At 40.9% G+C, this 19,985-nt stretch overlaps 1 protein-coding gene across 3 annotated transcripts in view; it reads left to right on the top strand.

The window, feature by feature from the left end:
- LOC111150534 (dystrophin) overlaps positions 1-19,985 on the top strand; it is a 2,087,545-nt gene that overhangs the window by 2,025,323 nt on the left and 42,237 nt on the right. For all 3 annotated transcript variants that reach the window (XM_022508030.1, XM_022508029.1, XM_022508028.1), the window contains 3 exons: positions 1,345-1,410; positions 2,533-2,598; positions 5,264-5,422. In XM_022508030.1, the coding sequence (XP_022363738.1) occupies positions 1,345-1,410; positions 2,533-2,598; positions 5,264-5,422 (291 nt within the window). The remainder of the gene's footprint in view (positions 1-1,344; positions 1,411-2,532; positions 2,599-5,263; positions 5,423-19,985) is intronic.

The following is a 19,985-nucleotide window of genomic DNA, read 5'->3' as shown; positions in this document are numbered from 1 at the left end:
TTAGAGTGACACTTGACCTAGACAATACTGGTTTTGTAAATAAGACATTTATCTCTCTGGGAAGACCTCAGTTCCCTAGTTGTTTTCTATACTGTGTTGTAATCATGTTAGGATTGTGTGTCTTCTTTAAGAAGTAGGGAATTCCAGCACACTTCCTAGGTAAGCCTAGGTGGTAACTACATGGGTTTTTTTTTCCCCATATAAGTAAAAGCAGATGTGTTCTTCTTAATGTTTTGACCGCGTCTATTAATGCTGTTTGGACGTTGGGCTAAACCAGTCCTCACTGAATACAGTACTGTGGACTTTTGGATCTGTGCCTTTACCTAAAGGCTTTCTGTGTCAGGACAGAAATGGAAGAGAACTTTTGTCCTATTCCAATTATGACCAAAAAGCACAAGTCCAAACCGGTTTTCAGAACAGATGGATTGTTTTCCCCCTAAGGTTAATCCAAAAGATACAATAAAAACTTCAAGGGTAATTAATAGATCAGATACAAAAGGGTTGGGGGGGAATATTAACCTGACCAAATTCTTGGTCTCTGGAGCTTAAAAAAAAAAAAAAGGTAGGGTTTTACACCCTAAAAGCGTATAGACTTTTCATGCTAACGCTCCCCTCTGGTTTTCTTCTCTGTACGTTAGCACACAGTATCCCTGATGATAAATAATTCAGATATTGTGACATTTAATTGGATTTAGCCATTCTTCTTTAAGAACATCACAGTATCATTGTGGGTCATTCAGTTCTATTTTATGAAGTAGCAGTATGGTCCTGCTACTAAATCATACTAAATCGGTGGATATTTTGCTTCCTTACAAAACAGCACAGACCAAGACATCTCAGTGTGTGGAATCTTAACAGGTCCTGATCTGGCCTCCTGGGAACTAAGATTGTTGACTATAAATGTACCAAGCAAATGTACAGCTTCCATTTAATAAGAAAGCAGCTAATAAATGGTGTGGGGGATAAACTACTTAAAATCTTTAACCACCTAGTGCCAACACAGTCTCAGAACTATAGGATGTGAGACATGACAAGGTAGGAGGAAAAATGTCACAAAGAGATCGTCTCCCCCAACCTTTTCTATAATTGAAACATTCCAGAGAAGATTTTGATCTCTTTTGATGGCTTTGGGAAAAAAAAAAAGTATGAGAAATTACCTCTCAAAGTTGGATTTGAAATACTTGATGATATAGCTAAGATACAGGAACAGCCAAATGTGTACATTATCCAGAGCATTAGAATAAAAGCATTTTAGGCCATGTATATAACATGACTGTGTGGTGGGTTTTTTTTTTCTCCATTAACGGATGGTATCTGTGACTAATCACATTTTCTGCCTTATAGGCCTGCCTCGTCCCCTCAGCTTTCACACGATGATACTCATTCACGCATTGAACATTATGCTAGCAGGTATGAGACTAGTTGAATGCCAGGCAAATATTGATTGAAATAACTAACCAAGGAAAGCTAACCTATAATCATTTGAAACAAACCTTTTCTTTTTTTCCCCCCAATCTTGTCTGATTTCTACTAATCCACTTGCCCTCTAACTTGCATGCCATTCCACTGCATGCTGTTTTTGGGCACCAGTAAGAGCATTAGTCCAGAACAATCTCCCCTCACCCTGGCCTTTAAACATTTCTGATAGCTTTGCTATGTTTTGCATACGGAGCACGTTTAAAGAATTGGCTTAGAAATCATCTCACCTTCTTAGAAAAACTGCTAGACCAGCCATCCATGGGTGAAGAAATGATACTACGTTCTCTAGAGCATATGAAAGCATCGGCTTTCCATTTGCGTGCTTATTTAACATCATATGCTGTAAAGAAGAGAATAATTAATTTTCCTAATCCGTGCAACTTTTGGTTCCACCTTCTTTGTGTTTCAGAGAATTTTTATGCCTAAAAACCGAATTGCTAATTGTAAGCTGTCTTATGCTCGTTAAATAAGTCTGTGAGAGTTTGGTTAACTTCTTTATTTTTTAAGTGGTAAGAAGATTTTATTATTGTCTGAGGGGAAGGAGGTTTTTGAAGCTAAAAATTGGTGGCAGACTATTCAGAGAGCTTACTCTGAGTCCGTCCTTTATCAGTAGTCTAACTGCTAAACGTGTTTGTCCACAGTGGGAAGCATTAACTAGCTCTGTAAGTCTGTCATCAGGGGAAAGCTTTAATTGTCTTAAAAAGGGGGGGGTAGTGAAGGAACAGAGTGTATTTGTTGTTAGGGAAGCTTTTCTTGTAAAAACAAAGGCCTGTTCTCAGTGAAAGCAAAATCAATCTGTGAAGAAGAAGAAGAAGAAGAACCAAATACAACTTCCCTTCTAATTTAGAGCGTAAATGTAAAGCTACTAAACTAGCTGTCATCCGCTACTCACTGCCTCAGATGGTTAGGGCAACACACACATTCTCTAATTTGAAGGATTCCTTTCTCTTCTTGCCATGATTTATCCTTTAGTTTTCAGGAATGTTCGATTAGGTCTTGAATAGATTCTAAGAAATCACATAAGTTTTAATGAGCTTTTACGTTTTTTATCAGGCTAGCAGAAATGGAAAACAGCAATGGATCTTATCTAAATGATAGCATCTCTCCTAATGAGAGCATGTAAGTATCCTGTCTCTTTTTACAAAATGTTCCTGACGATGAAATTGCTTTGAGGGCTGTAGAGGTAGGGTAGGGCAGAAGATAGGAATTAGCATTAGACTCACTTGATCTTTCAAGGAGCCATTCGTTGACTTTTTTGTCTTTGACTCTTAACCAACTGACACGGAATGAGCTCATCCAAAATGTGGCATGACTGGTATTCCAGAGTAGCAAAAACAGTGGGCCTTATTTAATACCAAGTTGCATAGGCTCAAATAATGAAATTATACGAAATGGTTAATTTTTGACCACACCTGCCAGATATTTAAAGGGATTGGATATTAATTTTTAAAAGTGATGGCTAAGTAGTATTTTCTCCACTCGGGAAGCAGACATATAATCTTAGTATGGTTGCACTGGTATTCCCATCTGGCAGGTTAGTTGGGCATTTTCCTTCACAGATCCAAAGCAGTAAATTTCTGAGATTTAGCATCATTGTTAGCTAAATCAGGTGAGGCAGTCTGGGGAAGGATTTCAGAAGACAGGGTACAAATTTCAGGTCGAAGTTGTTTAGTGGGATGATAAGCCAGGCCTGTCAAGTAGAAGGAAAGAGAGAGCGCGATGCTAGAAATGGTAACAGGGAAACAGTGGCTTCCTTACCGAGTTGGGGAAGTGTTCACAATGAGGAACTCAGAGGAATAGTGCCATGAACCAAGGGCCTGAGGTGGACGGAATTGATTAAGAAGCTAATATGAAGGAGAAAAGACAAGGATCTACTAAACGAATAGATACTTTAGAGAGAGAGGAAAACAAATTCTAGTCAAAGCACAGGAGTATCTCTACTTTGCTAAGTTACGGATGTCTCACCACTTTGTCATGGAGAATCTAGGCAAAGGGAAGAATGAGTGGTCAATTTATTATGTCGTCAGTGTGGCAGCCCAGGGTCACACCCAGTCAGGCAAGAACTTTTGTAAGGATTAGGCTGAGGGAAATAGCATCCAAATGGCATGTATACATAGCTGGTTATGGAGGACATGAGAACAAATCATCTGGTAGATAAAGGTGATCACCTGCAAAGGTGAGTGTTGAATCAAGTTGACAGTCATTTGTATATGACTGAGTTACTTAAAACAAAAACAACCTTTTCCCCAAACAGAAGTAACTGTGGTACATTCTCTTTCTCAGTTACGAGGATAAGTATTAGTAGGATTAGTATATAAAATACTTAGACAGGAAAATATGTGGCCAAAGAATCAACCAAATGGAAACAACCTGAATGATTTGCTTCTTTGTGTCACCAGTTTTGGTGATTAGAAGCTCTAGCACATTCAAATTATTTTAAGTTGTATCTGTATAATAATGGCTGCCATTCATTGCCCGCCTGAGAGAACAGTGAGAGAAATTTAATTAAAGCTCTGTTGTAATTAGCCACAGGAAGTTCTTGCAATAAAATTTCAGAATTTGGGAAGAGGGATAATAAGTAGTAAAACATCTTTTTACAATTGTTAAATGAAATTTAGCTTTAGCTTATTCTGAGGACATAAAATCCATTTTGACTCCATGTTAGATGCTAAAACCATGACATTTTGGGGGCAGATCTGGGGAAGATGTTTGGGGAATTGGTTGACTTCACTTAAATGTTGGTTTTTAACACCCAATAATTACTTTTAGACAACTTCTCACTTCTCGACCAGTTACCTGGCTTGACAGACCAAAATCATTTAAGTCAGGAGGATTTTTTCCCCTAAGTACCTGTACTGTTTTTCAACTCAGAAGACTTAGGGGAATATTAACATAACCGTCCTACTCCTATCTAACGAGAAACAAAGAGTTTTAGCCTCTCATTAAGAACAGAACGAAGTTCTTAAAACTTAGATGTACAAAGGCTTCTAAGGAGCTAGGGGCAATACGTTTAGAAAATAATTTCTCCTGTGTATTAGAGAGTTTCTAGTTTTAAGGAAACATTGCAGCTGCCTCCCCAAATGTAAGCCCTTTGCTTCTTTGTTCCTGAAGATTAGTCCTTAAAACTATTCTAAAGAATGAGGTATTCAGTCTTCTTTTAATTAGTCATCCCAGTGGCCTTTTTTTCCTTCCAGTTTTTGTTGTTCTCTCTGAACAATAATTGAATGAAACCATCAATTGTCTCCAGTTTCATTATTGTTACCATCTTGCCTCAATGGCTTTTGTAAGTTCAAGCTGGCTTAGCAAAGCAACACTTTGTGGTCACTTTGTCCTCCCCTGAAGAAAATATTCATTATTATAAAGGTTGTAAGGTTTTTTTTCCCTGGTCATTATTAATAAGAGCATGGGTTTAGTGAACAGGTTATCTTGACAGGCTTGGTAGCATAAGCATTATAGAGCCATTGTTATGTCTTTTAATATCTGTTAACTATTGGTTTAATGGTCAACATAGAGTCCCAGTATTTCCATAGTTCTGCTACTCATTTACCCATGTAAATAGGCCAATCCAATTCATTTGAAAATCTGAGCAAGAAATACTTTGAATTGTCACCAATAAGATCATAGATCACAACCTCAAAATATCAAAATGTCTTTAGAAACAGGAAAAAGGGTCTAATTAATGGTTAAGAGCAAATGTTTCTATTTTAAAATACACACCCGAGTCCCTGACCCCCAAAGCAAAATAAGGGGGGAAAAAACCAAAACCTTTGATTTTATTTTCCAGAGATGATGAACATTTGTTAATCCAGCATTACTGCCAAAGTTTGAACCAGGACTCCCCCCTGAGCCAGCCTCGTAGTCCTGCCCAGATCTTGATTTCCTTAGAGAGTGAGGAAAGAGGGGAGCTAGAGAGAATCCTAGCAGATCTTGAGGAAGAAAACAGGTGAGTTTTCTTTCTAGCTTTGTCATTGGTATGCAGGGTGCATACACGTGCACACATAGAAAAGCGCCAGGAATCTTCACTTAGAGTCATTCTGTGTCTAATTGTTTTCCACAATAATCTGTTTAGCTCCATTTACAGATTCTCTCTCTCTCCTTTTTTGTTACCTGAAAGAAGAAAATGAACGCTATAGTATAATTAAGAAGTCCTAATTTAGGGGTGAGAGGAATTAATGCTAATGGTGGTGATTGTTTTGTTGCATGTGTTTCAGAGGCTTTGATTTTATATTTGAGAATAGAATTTAAGAACAAAGCAAGTCCTTTAATTTCATGATTATATGATTTGTACATATATTTGGCCATATTATCTGCCTCAAAGCATTTAAGAAAGTAGGTTCGTTGGCTTGGTCTGATCTGGGAACGAATTCATGCATCTTATTTTCCATCCTCAAACATGGACATCATTTATGCTCGCCATCATAGCAGATTAGTGAGACAACTCCCGTTGTCAGTCATCATCTCAAAAAGATGTTCGCGGAAAAATAGAAACTGTAGAAGTGAAAAGCCTGGAGAAGATGCACAATGACGGCAGAGAGGACACAGATGTAAAAATCGGGGGTACCGTGTGGTGTCAGGATCATAGAAATCATTGGACATTGGCTTTTGTGTCACATGTATTATATCACAGGCCTCTTGGTTAAGAAAGGCTTTTCCATATGACCACTTGTGACTTACCGTACCTTCTTTAGACAAATGCTACCAGGCAAGTCTCTAAAGGAGCAGTTGCTCAAATTTGTGGGAGTTGAGAACCTTTGTCTCTTCGGTTTAGCCCAAGGCACCAAGACCTGTGAATCTAGACAGTGCAGTGTGCCTGAGAACCGGTGCCCTGGGGCAATATGTCACATCAAAATGAAAAAGCAAACTGCCATTCATCCATTGCTTTGTGCCACCACTGCTGTCTGTCCAGCTCTTAAAACCCCTGACCTGTGGCCATGCTCCTTATACAGCTGGCTTCTCTTTATTCTCTTTCTCACCCCTCCAATAAATCCTCCATACTGACTTGAATTGTATATTTTTCCAGAACCAAGACCCTTCATGGCATTCTAACTTCATTGCATTTCTGCATCTAGAAAAAAGAAAAAATCAAGCTTTTCAGCTGGGCACTTAAAACCTTCCAGAATTTTCTCTTGACTTCCTCTTACAACATTATCTTCCTTTGTACCTGTGTTTCAGCCACGATGCTACAGCAGCTGTTTCTGAATACATCCTGCTCTCATCTACTTTCTGAAGCTCAAGCTGCTTCTCAGCCTTCCTGCTCATCCCCATTCCTTCCATAACTGTGACCTTCCTCAGAATAATCCTTCTCCATAGAGCACTGTTAGATCCCGACATTTGGAAGTAATCGATCTTTTGCCTGTATTCCCTGAGTCATGTGAACCTTTCTCAGAGAACTCCCTGATGGTTTGCCTTTTTATTAGTTACTCCCATTTCCTCAGTTTAACAAAAACAGTGAATGCTTTTGGGGCAAATGGTCCCCTGGAGTACCTAGTACCGTGTGAATACTTAGGGGGTAATCAGGAAATGTCCGGTAAAAACCTAACTTTAAAAATACATCAAGGATGCCCCATGAGTACCATCTAGGAGGTAATACTGAACATTTTGTTGGTTTTAATGGTAACATTATTTTTGGCCTTATTTGAAATAAGACTGCCCTTGAAGGTGATGGTAGATAAAACATCTCCCCCTCCTTTATTGAGGATCCTCCTTAGTATCCCTCTATGTTAAATCTGTAGTTGCTTTAGGGGTCAGAGGCAAAAAAAGAAAAATTGGGATTGGCGTTATAAGCCAAATTTGATGTTACCCAAGAATAAAATATTTTTGTACAATAGGATTGTTGGCATTATGCACCATATCTTTCCATGTCATTGGGTAAGAGTTGGGTCTTGTGTGTTGTTGGCACACTTTGCTTCCATACCATGACAACCAGACCAAAGGGTGTTGGTAAAGAGTACTGGTAACTGTTATTTATCTATCATTTCATTATTTCCAGAGCACTTTAATGTATTCGGGTCATTTAATTTCCCTTAAAGCTGTATCAAGAAGGACAGAGAAATGCTGGTTCACTGAGGTTCAAATGGCTTGACCCAGATTTCACAATCAGCCAATGGCAGAACCAACTTCCGGTCCAGATTTTCTGACTCAAAATAGCCAACCCTTGTACGAGAGAATAAAAGAGAGTCATTCTTTGTAAACAGAATTTACACAGAATTGTGGCATATTCCTTGGAATGTACCTTGACTCGAGAGAGTATTCTTTTTTTAAGGTTTTTGTTTTTATTTAAGTAATCTCTACACCCACTGTGGGGCTCAAACACATGACCCTGAGGTCAAGAGTCGCATGCTCCTCTGACTAAGCCAGCCAGGAGCCCTGAGGCAGTATTATTAAGGACTGTACATGAATAAACCAGTTCATGTGCTTGTGGTACAGTGATTACCACTTTCTCCTTAAAGATATCCAAGACCATTCCCCCAAAATGGGATGGTTTATTCTGTCAAAGAAAAGAAGATCGACACCATGGCTTCTTACAGCTCCGAAATGAAGGATCTGATGTTGATGCAAGTCTTTCTTTAAGTCCTTCTGACCCTCCCGTAAAGGTCAGGAAGAGCTGCTTTCTTCCTCCCTCCACTTTGTCACGTTTTCACTTCCTACCAAATTCCAAAGAAATGTCTCTCCAGAGCTCCTCTCCTGAAAGTACACTGTCTGGTTTCCTTTGCTCTGTCCTCTCTCGTCACACAGTTCAGCTCAAAGAGCATCAGAGCCGTAGCTTTGCCTTCGTGATCCCTGAATTGAGTGGTGCTTTAAGGGGCTTTAGTTCACCCTTTCCTGTCCTTCCTTTGAGAGAACCCAGGGGCTCAGCAGATGCCCTCCCCTCTCTCAGGACCTGCCAAGCTGACTGTATTTCCTAAGTCAAACTGGGCTATATAATCAGACTAATACAAGCATACTTCTAGAGAAAATGGGAATGGATATTTAAAGATTTCTTACTTATTTATTTGAGAGAGCAAGAGAGAGCACAAGTGTGTGCATGGCACAAGACAGGGTAGGGGCAGAGGGGGAAAGAGAGGGATAAGTAGACTCCCCACTGATCCCCACATGGGGCTTGATCCCATGACCCTGAGATCATGAACTGAGTCAAAACCAAGAGTCAGATGTTTAACCTACTGAGCCACCCAGGCGCCCCAGGAATCAATATTTGAAATTGTCATTGTCCTTTATGCTTACCATATCTCTCTGTATTTTGTGTTCCTTTATTCTGTAGTTCGCACTTACCTCAAATTACAGATAGCAAAGGAAAGAGTCTTGGAGATTCCCACTCCTGAGGAGATATGTTCTTGAATTCTATCATTCTTCTTCACCACACCTCCCCACAATCCTGTTGGAGAAGAGAGAATGGCCAATGTAGAAGTGTCTCAGGGGTGTGTTACTCGGTCTTTAGGATTCGTTTCTCCGAGTTGTTGGTCATAGCGTTCAATAAATATTTGTTGAGTAAATGGAAGGAATGAGTGAAATGAAGGTGAATCTATTTTAATTGCAGGACTCACACATGTACTTTGGACAAAAATTATTTTGAAAGCCTAATTTTATAAAGCAGTGCCTTTTCAAAGCTGTTCTTCTGCTTGTTTTTCAAAGTACGTCCCTCCTCCAGACTTCTTGATTAGCACCAAGCATTGCTTTGTCATAAATTTAGAGGGTTAAACATCCATCCTCCAAATCCTAGACCATGTATGTCTCACCCATTGGCATTCTCTTCACTGACTGTTAGCACTACAGATAACAAAGTGAAAGCTCTGAGCAAAAGCTACATCTGACTCTGAATTGTCTCCATAGTGTCTCATAAACTTGGGTGACTAGTGACTTTGACAGTCTTTAATGTTTCACTTTAGCATAATGTCTTACCCTCACTCTGCAGATCATTCAGATTCACTGTCACTGGATGGAGACCAGTTGGATATTGAGAATTGGATCTGTTGTATGTCTTCAGCATTGCAAGCTCAGAGTTGGCTTTTTTCTTGCATAGATTCAAAACCATGCACTCTCCTGACTGAAATCAGTAGTGTCAGATTCCAACGTATTTTTCTCTGCACTGTCTAAATGAAGTAAGACTTGCCCATGAATTTTAGGTGTGACCCTAGCAATGAAAAAGAAGGTAGCTTTTGTGAGAGACCAAAACTCACTTTCATCCTGCTGCCTGCATAGCAAATTCATTAGGTTGCTCTCGAGTCTAAAAGGAGGGTACATACTAACTTGATTCACTGGGAAGTCTGATGTGAATTAAAGTTGTCAGCAGATTTGTTATATGACAGCATGGAACTGTGGGCATTCCTAGTACCTATTCAGGACCTTTCATAGGCCTTGTTTTCGGGCGACTGGACACCGTGTAGTCTGAATTTGAGTTTTCCTTGCCTCTTTTCATTTCTTCAGTGATTATGCCAGATTGTAAATGTTCTAGTCACAGAAATTCTAGATGGGTATTTATGCCACAGGGTTGAACTCGATGGAAATCATGATACTGTTGCTTGACATTGTAAATGACAGCATGACCTTGGGCCCAGGCCTGGCCATTCTTTGCATAGTCTCTGTGGTCTTTACTTCATATTCCTTCTGTAGGCCTTTCTGCGAGTCTCTAGTGATGGTGAGGAGATAACCAAGATGAAGGGAAGCTGAGAGAGGTCAGGAGTGGGCCTTCCAAGCAGAGGGAGGAGCAGTAAGTGTCAGGGGTGGGAGACAGGAGTGGCAGGGGGAACGTGGGGGAAACTGCAAACAGCTGTGTTATTTTTGTGATGAGATGGGAAGTAGGAGCAGATGAGGCTGGGCAAGTGGGCTAGGTGTGGTGGCGAAGGGCCTGGTTCCACTTCACCTGGGACAGGGAGCCACTTGGGCAGAAGCCCAGGACGATACTGTTAGATTTACACTTAACATCCATTGTTCCAGCAGCTGTGTGGAGGGTGACCTTGAAAAGAACTGTACTGGAAGAAGGAATTCAAATTGGGAGGTATCATGGAAACTCACAAGAGATCATTGGGGCCTAAAGTCAGGCAACAGAAAAGGGGGAGACAGGCTGGATGTGAGTAGCATTCTGGGCAGAGGTGGAGTTGCTTGATGTGGTGGTTCCACAGATCTGGGGAGGGAAGGACCGAGTCCCAGTTCTGGAGGGCATGTGGCGAGATGATGGTTGTTTGCCTCGTGGACTGACAGTTCAGGAAGAGGAGAAGCAGGTCTCTTCTTCATCTCTATTTTTAAAACAAATATCAGTTTATGATATTTACACTATCTATAGACCTTTTTCTGCAAGGGCCGAGTAGCTAGAAGCCGGTGAATGGGGTGTGGGAAAGGTTAAGTTGAGGGCCTGAGGACCCACCCACAGGTAAATGTCTGACAGTCAAAAGTGGAACTGTGAAGCTTCCAGAGATACTAGACCTAGGAGCCACCAGCTCCCAAGTAGTAGTTGAAACTGTGCAAGTGAATTTACCTACCTACCCAGGCAGTATGTGGCAGAAGAACACTGGGCTCGGTGGAACTCTGGAAGATTTGAACATTGATTTAATTACCTTTCTAGAAATAGGCCATCATACACATTAAATGAAATCCAAATGGTTTGAAAGGCACATAGAGTAAAAGGAGTCCTCCTCTAACCTTCTCCCTTGGCTGTAGCGTTCCCAGCTCCAAAGGCTACCAGCCATGTTGGGTTCTTAGGTATCCTTTCATAAGTAATCTCTACACATGCAAATCTTTGCAAATGTACTTGTGCTTATTGGGATTATTTCATACAGTATCGTGTGGGGTTCACCCTGGTGTTCTTTTACTTAAAGATCCCTAATAACTTCTACCTGCTGGAGGAATATGCCAGAAAAAGAAGGAAGGAGAACTTGGGGGTGATGGGAGCATTGGCCCCAAGGGGGCAGGAGGGAGAGTGGTTATGGGCATAGGAGGAGGCATGCCTCTGAAGGGGAGAAGGGCCACCTCTGAAGATTGTGGTAGATGAAGAACTGAGGGTTTGGAATGGGTGTAGGGAGCATGATGGAATGAGTGTCAAATGTCCTGTCGATCTCGCTGGTAATCAGTGGGCATGGATTCTCCTAGCTGGTCTGTCCATTTCTTTGAAGTTGGATTAGGGGAGAAAGAGCAGTAGTCTGTGAGGAATTTCCTGAAACTAGGCCTTCTTGTCACTTGGCAACATGTGCCCCCCAAAGGAAAGGGCTGCAGAGCTTAGATAAAGGGGGCTAGTTTTCCCTCAGAAATCAGACATCCAAGATCTGTTTTGGCAAGGGAAGTCACCACATGAAGATACGCTTTGTGAAGAGAAGCTGAAGGGCAGACACATTGAATTTAGTAAGGTGGACAGGAGTCAGCCAGTTTGGCTCTGCTCAGGCACAGAAGGTGGAGTCACCATGATTCAGAGGCTCAGTTTCAAACTAACCAGTCCAGTAGCGGAATTTCCTTCAGCTTATCTGGAGTTAATCAGATGAAAGCCTGAGGGGACCAGTTCACCATATCCATTTCACAGAAGGGGATGGATAACCCAGAAGGACAATTTATTTCTCCCTTGATCCTAATTCTCTTTATAACTGTCTTGTTACACTCAATGTTTTAATGTTGCCTTAAACCTTTTTGGGGAACAGTATGGCATTTATGTACAAATACTTCATCTGTTTAAATGGGGAGTGTATGTTTTTTAGAGACTGGAGTTGTCACTCCATTCCAGGTCCTCCATCTCACAAAACAGACATCTTGGAAATCAGAATAAAAATCACAGTATTATCTGGTGAGCTTAGATTCTTAGCGCAGGAAATTGGATAGTCTTGAAGGACTAGCAGAGAAACCAAAGAACCTTTCTGGTGATAATATTCAGAAGGTACAGGTACGGCTGTCCTCCCCTTGAACAGCCTGGTTAAAGGTGAATCTCTTACAATCCAGTGTCCCTTCGTGAAGACCCTTATCGTCCTGTAGGCTTGCATTACCACACCATCTTGCTGTAGGAGAACTGACTGTTGTCCTCACTTTCTTTAGTTACTTTCCAGGCCTAAAGATGTAATTCCAGTTCAATTCAGTAGATAGTGAATGCATACTGTGTTTTTCCAAGGGCCGGTGCTGCAAAGGTGACTAAGCCTTGGTTCTTACCTTCACGGAGCTCAAAATTAAAGAGAAGGCATTAAAAATACAAGCAACTAATCATAAACAGCTCATGATAACCCATTGTTAAACCTCTCTGGGGGTGCAGAGGTAAATTCTGTCCAGAGGGATTGGAGATGCCTTCACCTATGGAGTTGAAGCTAAGGACCGATTAGGACTTTCCCAGGCTGAGCGAGGGGAGAGGATGAGCCTCCCAGACTGGTGGGGTAGAGAGTAATGTGTGGACAGAGCATGAAAGAGGAGAAAGAGAGAGTAGTGGGATGGTAGGTGGAGACCACTGTGCAAAGGGCTTTATATGTCCTGCTAAGTAGTTTGGGTTTAATCCTGTGAGCAGTTGAATGGAGTTTTTAGGAGAAGGGGAAGAGGGAGCTAAAGGCATGGAGATGGATAGAAAGATCATGGAAACAATTCGCGAAAGATGGCCAGGTTCTAAGCTAAGGCTGTTGTAGGTGAATGAAGAAGGGATGGGGAAATGTGAAAGTCACTGAATGAATGGGGCCAGGGAAGGATGGAGGAGGGAGAACTTGGATGATAGGAAAATTTTTGATCAGGGAATGTGGAAATGATGATTCAAAACCAGACCACACAACATAGAACACACAGGAAAATCTACTGATTCGCAAAGGTCAATCCCCAGGGAAAACTAACTGGGTGCAGGGGCATCAGGTTCTCTTTGTTCAAAGAGATTCAAGGAACAATTTGCTGTACTGATTCTGTGTATTCACTTTCTAAAAAAGGATTCGAAAAAAAGCATAGTGATGAGACTCCCACCGTCTAAACAAGGAATCGGTGAACATAGTAGGGATTAGCACAGTTGCTGTAACTGAGATTCAGATATGGTCCCAGCTTCCCTGCAGCCAGTGGGATAGGAGGAAACATGATTTGTTGATCTCTGAATGTGGATGAAAGGAGCATGCACCTTCCAAAGGAAACACCATTTTCCTGGCTCTAAATAGTAACAGAAATTAAAAAATAGCTGTCATTTAAGTACCATGTCCTTGCTATAGACAAGAACTGCTGTAAGTACATAGGAGATCTTATCTAATCCTTACAATGACCCTGTGAAGGAGAAGTTGTCTCCCAAATAAAGACTCCATGGCACCAAGTATGAAGGACATGTCATGTAGCTAGCAAGAAATGGGGGTTGGATTCAAACTTGGGCAGTCCAGGACGCTTAAACAGTGTTAACACTTGATGTGATCATTGGCTAGTGTCCTTTTTATAACAGAGATGGAAGATATTTTATGTGATTGCTTCCAGTGCTTTTGATTAATTGCTGAAAGCTTAACATTAAAGGCCATAGAAATGATATTTCTCCATGGAAGAAGGTCATTGTTGCCTAAAATGTGTTCTGCAGAATACCTGTAAGATACTCTTTAAAAAAAAAAAAGTGATTCCAAGGACAGACCAGCTCTGGAAACACTTGTTTTGGAAGGTCATGATGAATTCATCTTTGCATTGAGGAATATAGAAGTAAAGTAACCGGTTTAGCTTTGTTTAACCCAATGACTTACTTGACCTTAGCCCAACTGTACTGTTCTATGGCACAGACTTTGCTTGTAGTAGGAAATTCAAGTCTGTACTAAATTTTGAAAACCACGCATGGAGACAGCACAGTTGGCTCTCTCCTGTGGTTGGTGAGAAGCCTAGCTCTTGCCTTTTGGGGAACATCAGAGGAAGTAGCTATAACAGGTGTCTCTGCAGATGAAGCCTGGATTTTTCTCACAGTAGTTATTTTTGATTTGCTCTAGCAGTGAAGCCCTATAAATGCAGAAACCAAAATGATTTAGTCTGGAAGATCCAAAGATAGGTATTAAGTCATCTCTCATGGCCATAGAAAAACCTTTATACTCTATTTATGGAGCATCCCAGTGAGTAACCCTGGCTTTCTAATCAAACTACAAAGAAGAACTTCCACCAATAAGTTGACAAAATTAGTTTGATATATGGAATTCTTAACTGATTGAATTTTGAAAGATGTCCACCCAAGATAGCCACTTTGACTTCTGTCACCATTACTGTTTAATCTTTTTTTTTTTAAAGCAGTTTATGCAGAAGCCAGTTGTTACTTGAGGCTTCCCCTGGAATGTGAGATACATATATATCTCACAATTTTATACACACACACACACACACACACATATGTATGTATATATATATATATATATATATATATATATATATATATTATCAATTCATGGGAAGATAGTGCTTCCTCTTTATATCTTATAACAGTAATGCAGGTACAGCGGTCATCTCAACAACAGATTAAGGTATACATTTAAAAGATGTGTAGCTACTCTGTGGTCCTGTGGAATGCTACTTGAGGAAGCAGATTACTTCTCTGGCACTGAAATGGTAGGGGATAAATGGTCAGTAGATCAACATTGTGTGGCTTAGCAAGTTCTAGTTCATGGACCCCATGGCTAATGGAGACATGCAGGAGACATTTGAAAAGATGGGCCAGAAGTTTATATGAGAAGTCTGGATGGAGGAATAATGGGCTTGGGGGTGTGGAGGAGGATGGGGTTAGAGGAAGTGGAGGCCTAGGGAGAGGTTAGGGACCTCCTAGGAAGAAAATACACATGGAAGAGATGAAGAGGAAATACACACTTGTGGTGTAGTTACTATAATTGGGTATGCCGCGTTAGAAATGGTTTCCTGGTGTGTATTACTTAAGTGGATGGCTTCTGCACGTGACTCAACTCATCCTTCTTTTTCCTTTTTTTTTTTAAACTACCTTAAAAATTAAAGTTGACCCCCCCCTTTTTTTTTTTTGTATCTCCCAATCCTGGATTACTTATGGTAGCCATCTGACAGCTAACTACAAGTCATAAATAAGTCCCTGTGATCCTTTTCCTCTAATTCTCTAGTGAATCAAAGGGTTTATTTCAGAAAGAGAAATAACCTGTATTTTTGCTTTAGCAAAGTCCTTTGACGTTAGGGTCAAGGTCATCACCATGGTAGCACTAGGCAGTATTCCTACACACTTAGCAGGTGAGTTCTAGAAGGGTGAAGGGTGGTGTCTCAAATCTGTGTAGTGGTGGGTGTACAAATACATTTTTTGGGGTTGATTTTTAGTAGGCTGCCTTGTTTTTCTCATTTCTTACGTTACTGTTCTTGCCCCGGCTCCCTTATTGCACCCGTTGAGGTGGTTTGATCATTTTCTACTAGGACGGAAACATCTATTTTCTGGGCTTATTTTTAGGCTCTTAAAGATTTTATTTATTTATTTGACAGAGATCACAAGTAGGCAGAGAGGCAGGCAGAGAGAGAGAGAGGAGGAAGCAGCCTCCCTGCTGAGCAGAGAGCCCAATGTGGGACTCAATCCCAGGACCCTGAGACCTTGACCTGAGCCGAAGGCAGAGGCTTAACCCACTGAGCCACCCAGGCGCCCTATTTTTAGGCTCTTACTAAATTCATCATCTAGAAGTATTGAGAAGTATCTGCATAGATAATTCTGCGTGCATCTATAGACCCCTTTTCTTTTGAACATATGAGTTAAACTTGAATCCTTCACCGTAGGAGAGAGCATGAGAAAAGTAGTCTTCACTGGGGAAATAATCCTGTGTGCTGTGAGAGGGAGGATTTTGAATGTAGAACTTAATTGTGTGTAGGAGCCTTATTGAGACCTAATTCACGTACCATACAGTTCACCTATTTAAGCTACAATTCACTGGTTATTAGTATATTTGCAGAGTTGTGCAGCCATAATCATGGTCCATGTTAGAACAATTTCCCCACCCCAAAAAGAAAGCCCTTGCCTGTTTTTGGTCACTGTTCATTTCTCCTGAGACAGCCTGGTTCAAGCCCTAGACGGCCAGTGATCTTTTTTCTGTTTCTGGGGATATGCCTATTCTGGACATATGAGTGGAATCCTACGATATGTGGTCTTGTGTCAGTGGTTTCTTTCATGTAGCATAATATCTAAAGAGACCTATATGTTGTAGCGTGTATTTGTGCTTGTTTATTGATGATATCCATCACATGGAGAGGCCACGGTTTTCTCATCAGTCAGCATGTGGCAAACACGTGGATCATTGCATTGAGTGCCTGTTACGGACAGCGCTTCCCTGAACGTTCGTGTACAAGTACTGGGACTTAGTTTAAAGAAATGCTTCTGTCATTTCTGTCATTGTAACAGAGGAGGCCAGAGGATCAGAGATGGCCAAAGTGTACAGCAGTGTGTGCCAGCAAGTGAAAAATAGGCCATCAAGATGAATTTACTGGGAGAATTTAAGGCCGAGTCTAACTACTCATGAGGGACTCAAGCCGGGACACACAAAGCTTAAAATTATGATCCTCTGAGTGACTGTTACAGCTTTTTACTGACCACAGACAATGAAAGTTTGATATTTTACTGTATTTGTCTGAAAACTGAAACATACTTCTCCCACTGGTACCATTCCTGGGGACTAGATTCCTCACTTCTAAAAACCTCTCCAGTCCTAGTGTGTTTTTTGAATGGTCAAGAATAGCTGTTGTTGTAAAAAAAAAAAAAAAAAATAGCTGTTGTCGTTTTGTTTGCCTTAGTTTCAGCTCTACAATGAGGACTTTTTTTTTTTAAATGAATTCTCCATTTCTTTTGTTGAACTTTTGATTAGTATATTTATTTTACAGATAGTAGTGTGTTGGTCCCTGTTCAGGAAATTTGTGAAAAATACCTGTCATTCAGATGCTGGCGAGGATGCGGAGAAAGGGGAACCCTCCTACACTGTTGGTGGGAATGCAAGCTGGTGCAACCACTCTGGAAAACAGCATGGAGGTTCCTCAAAATGTTGACAATAGAACTACCCTATGACCCAGCAATTGCACTGCTGGGTATTTACCCTAAAGATACAAACGTAGTGATCCGAAGGGGCACATGCACCCGAATGTTTATAGCAGCAATGTCTACAATAGCCAAACTATGGAAAGAACCTAGATGTCCATCAACAGACGAATGGATAAAGAAGAGGTGGTATATATACACAATGGAATACTATGCAGCCATCAAAAGAAATGAAATCTTGCCATTTGCGACGACGTGGATGGAACTAGAGGGTATCATGCTTAGCGAAATAAGTCAATCGGAGAAAGACAACTATCATATGATCTCCCTGATAGGAGGGAGAGGAGATGCAACATGGGGGGTTAAGGGGGTAGGAGAAGAGTAAATGAAACAAGATGGGATTGGGAGGGAGACAAACCATAAGTGACTCTTAATCTCACAAAACAAACTGAGGGTTGATGGGGGGAGGGGGGTTGGGAGAGGGGGGGTGGGRTTATGGACATTGGGGAGGGTATGTGCTATGGTGAGTGCTGTGAAGTGTGTAAACCTGGCGATTCACAGACCTGTACCCCTGGGGATAAAAATACATGTTTATAAAAAATAAAATTAAATAAATAAAATTAAAAAAAATACCTGTCATTGGAGATAAAGAAACTAAAACCCCTTAATATTGCCAGGTTCTGTTAGAACGCAAGGTTGACACTGATGTGTCAAGGGCATATCCCCAAAATAGAGTACATCTAGATACGTGAGTCCTGTAGGCCTAGTCTGAATATTTTGTGACCACCATAATCAATGGCCATAATTTGGTAGTTTATTTATTTTTTTAAAAAGACTTTATTTATTTATTTGTCAGAGAGAAATCACAAGTAGGCAGAGAGGGAGGAGGAAGCAGGCTCCCTGCTGAGCAGAAAGCCCGATGCGGGGCTTGAACCCAGGACCTGGGATCATGACCTGAGCTGAAGGCAGCGGCTTAACCCACTGAGCCACCCAGGCGCCCAAGTAGTTTTAAGGTAATCTCATCCTAGATCTTAAAGGCTCAGTGATTTTATTTTGCCTAGGTGCTCAGCTGTGACACAGTTGAACAGAGCACAGATGATGGAAAATACACAGAAATTCCCAGATTCTGGGGTTCCCACAGTAATGACGGGGTGTGGCAGTGGGGCTAGAGCGGATGTATATATACAGAGGACAAATACTGAAGAATCTTTTTCGAAGCACTATATGTGTCTATTTTCTGCCAAGCTCGGTTACTTCACTGCTTTCATTTCAGATAATTTAAGTGCTTTTTCTTTCTTTTTATCCCACCTGAGTTCTAAATCTGAAAAGTGCAGAATGTAGAGAGAAAGGAGTAATAATAATGAACACTTAGAATGTGCTGGCCATGGTTCTAGGAAAGTTGCACGTGTGGAATATAGACCCTATCCTGGCTCATTAGTCCTCCTGATGAAATGAGTGCTTAAGTCAGTGGCTTAGCGTCAGCACATGACAAGCCTTGCTTTGATTCAAGGTTTTCCTGATACCAAAACCATGCTCTCAAACTATGTTCCAGTTTCCTCCTCAGTCATGGGTGGTAAAGGGTCCCAAAAAGGCAAGGTGTCCCCCTCCTCCCCCAGAAAAGTCTTATTTTTCTTTACATGCTTCAGCATCTCTTTTAAAATGCAGGTATTACTGGAAGAAATGGTACATTCTAAAATCCCAGTAAGGTTTAATAGACTTGTGTCAGACCTTTATGCTGAGCAAATTTCAGTAGGCAAGGTGCTGGAATTAAGAGCTCTGAATACATGAAAGGGTGACAGTGTTAATAGAGAAGGATTAGAAATAAGAGTGGGGGGCGGGGAGGGGGAGGTTCCTGCCGTTTTTTTACTGTTTTGCTTAAGGCAGATCTAAGATATACATACCTTTACTTCCCACCCCGTGAACTTCTCCTTAATTAACACTGGTCCTGCCAAGGCACACTCGTGTCTTTCTCTGTCTAGTTGAAGAGTATTTCTGAATTGGTGCCTGATAAAATTTTACAGTATAGCTTTAAATAATTGTATTATAATTGAAAAAGCTCTGTGCCATTTCCCGTTTTTAAAATACATCATGCTTGCAAAATTTGTCTCCCCCCCACCTTTTTTTAGAAACTGCTAATTTGCTAGATTTATAGTAGCTGTAATAGTTCTATATGATACACTAAATTTGCTTCAATCCAGAGTGGTGGCTGTGATTTAGCTCCTTTTTATAAAGTATGAGGGTAAAGCTGGATTTCTCCGGGCCTCATCTTTCTAGATACAGACCTTTGTAGTTGTTCCCACTTGATGAAGTAGACCCTGTGTGTGCTGATGCTTTGGTATATAGGTCAGGGTCAAACACTGGTAAGACCTTGATGACTGGCAAGTGGCCATCAGTTCTTTATCTCAGAAATACCATGATATGATTGTGTAATTACACTTGGTATGGAAAGTTCCATTTAAAGAGTAGATGACCGACATTGAAAACACTTGACCTCTGTGAGTTCACAGAAAGTACACAAAAACTGTTGGCACATTCTTTACCATAACTAGCTTGTAGGTAGTTAACAATTGCTAAAGGGGCCAGGTACACAGGTGGATATAAGGCC

The sequence above is a fragment of the Enhydra lutris genome, unplaced genomic scaffold, assembly GCF_002288905.1.
Source record: "Enhydra lutris kenyoni isolate GAN:26980312 unplaced genomic scaffold, ASM228890v2 scaffoldscaffold23, whole genome shotgun sequence".
NCBI lineage: Eukaryota > Metazoa > Chordata > Mammalia > Carnivora > Mustelidae > Enhydra > Enhydra lutris.
The sequence above is the reverse complement of the archived record's forward strand: the minus strand, read 5'-3'. Positions and strand labels throughout refer to the sequence as shown.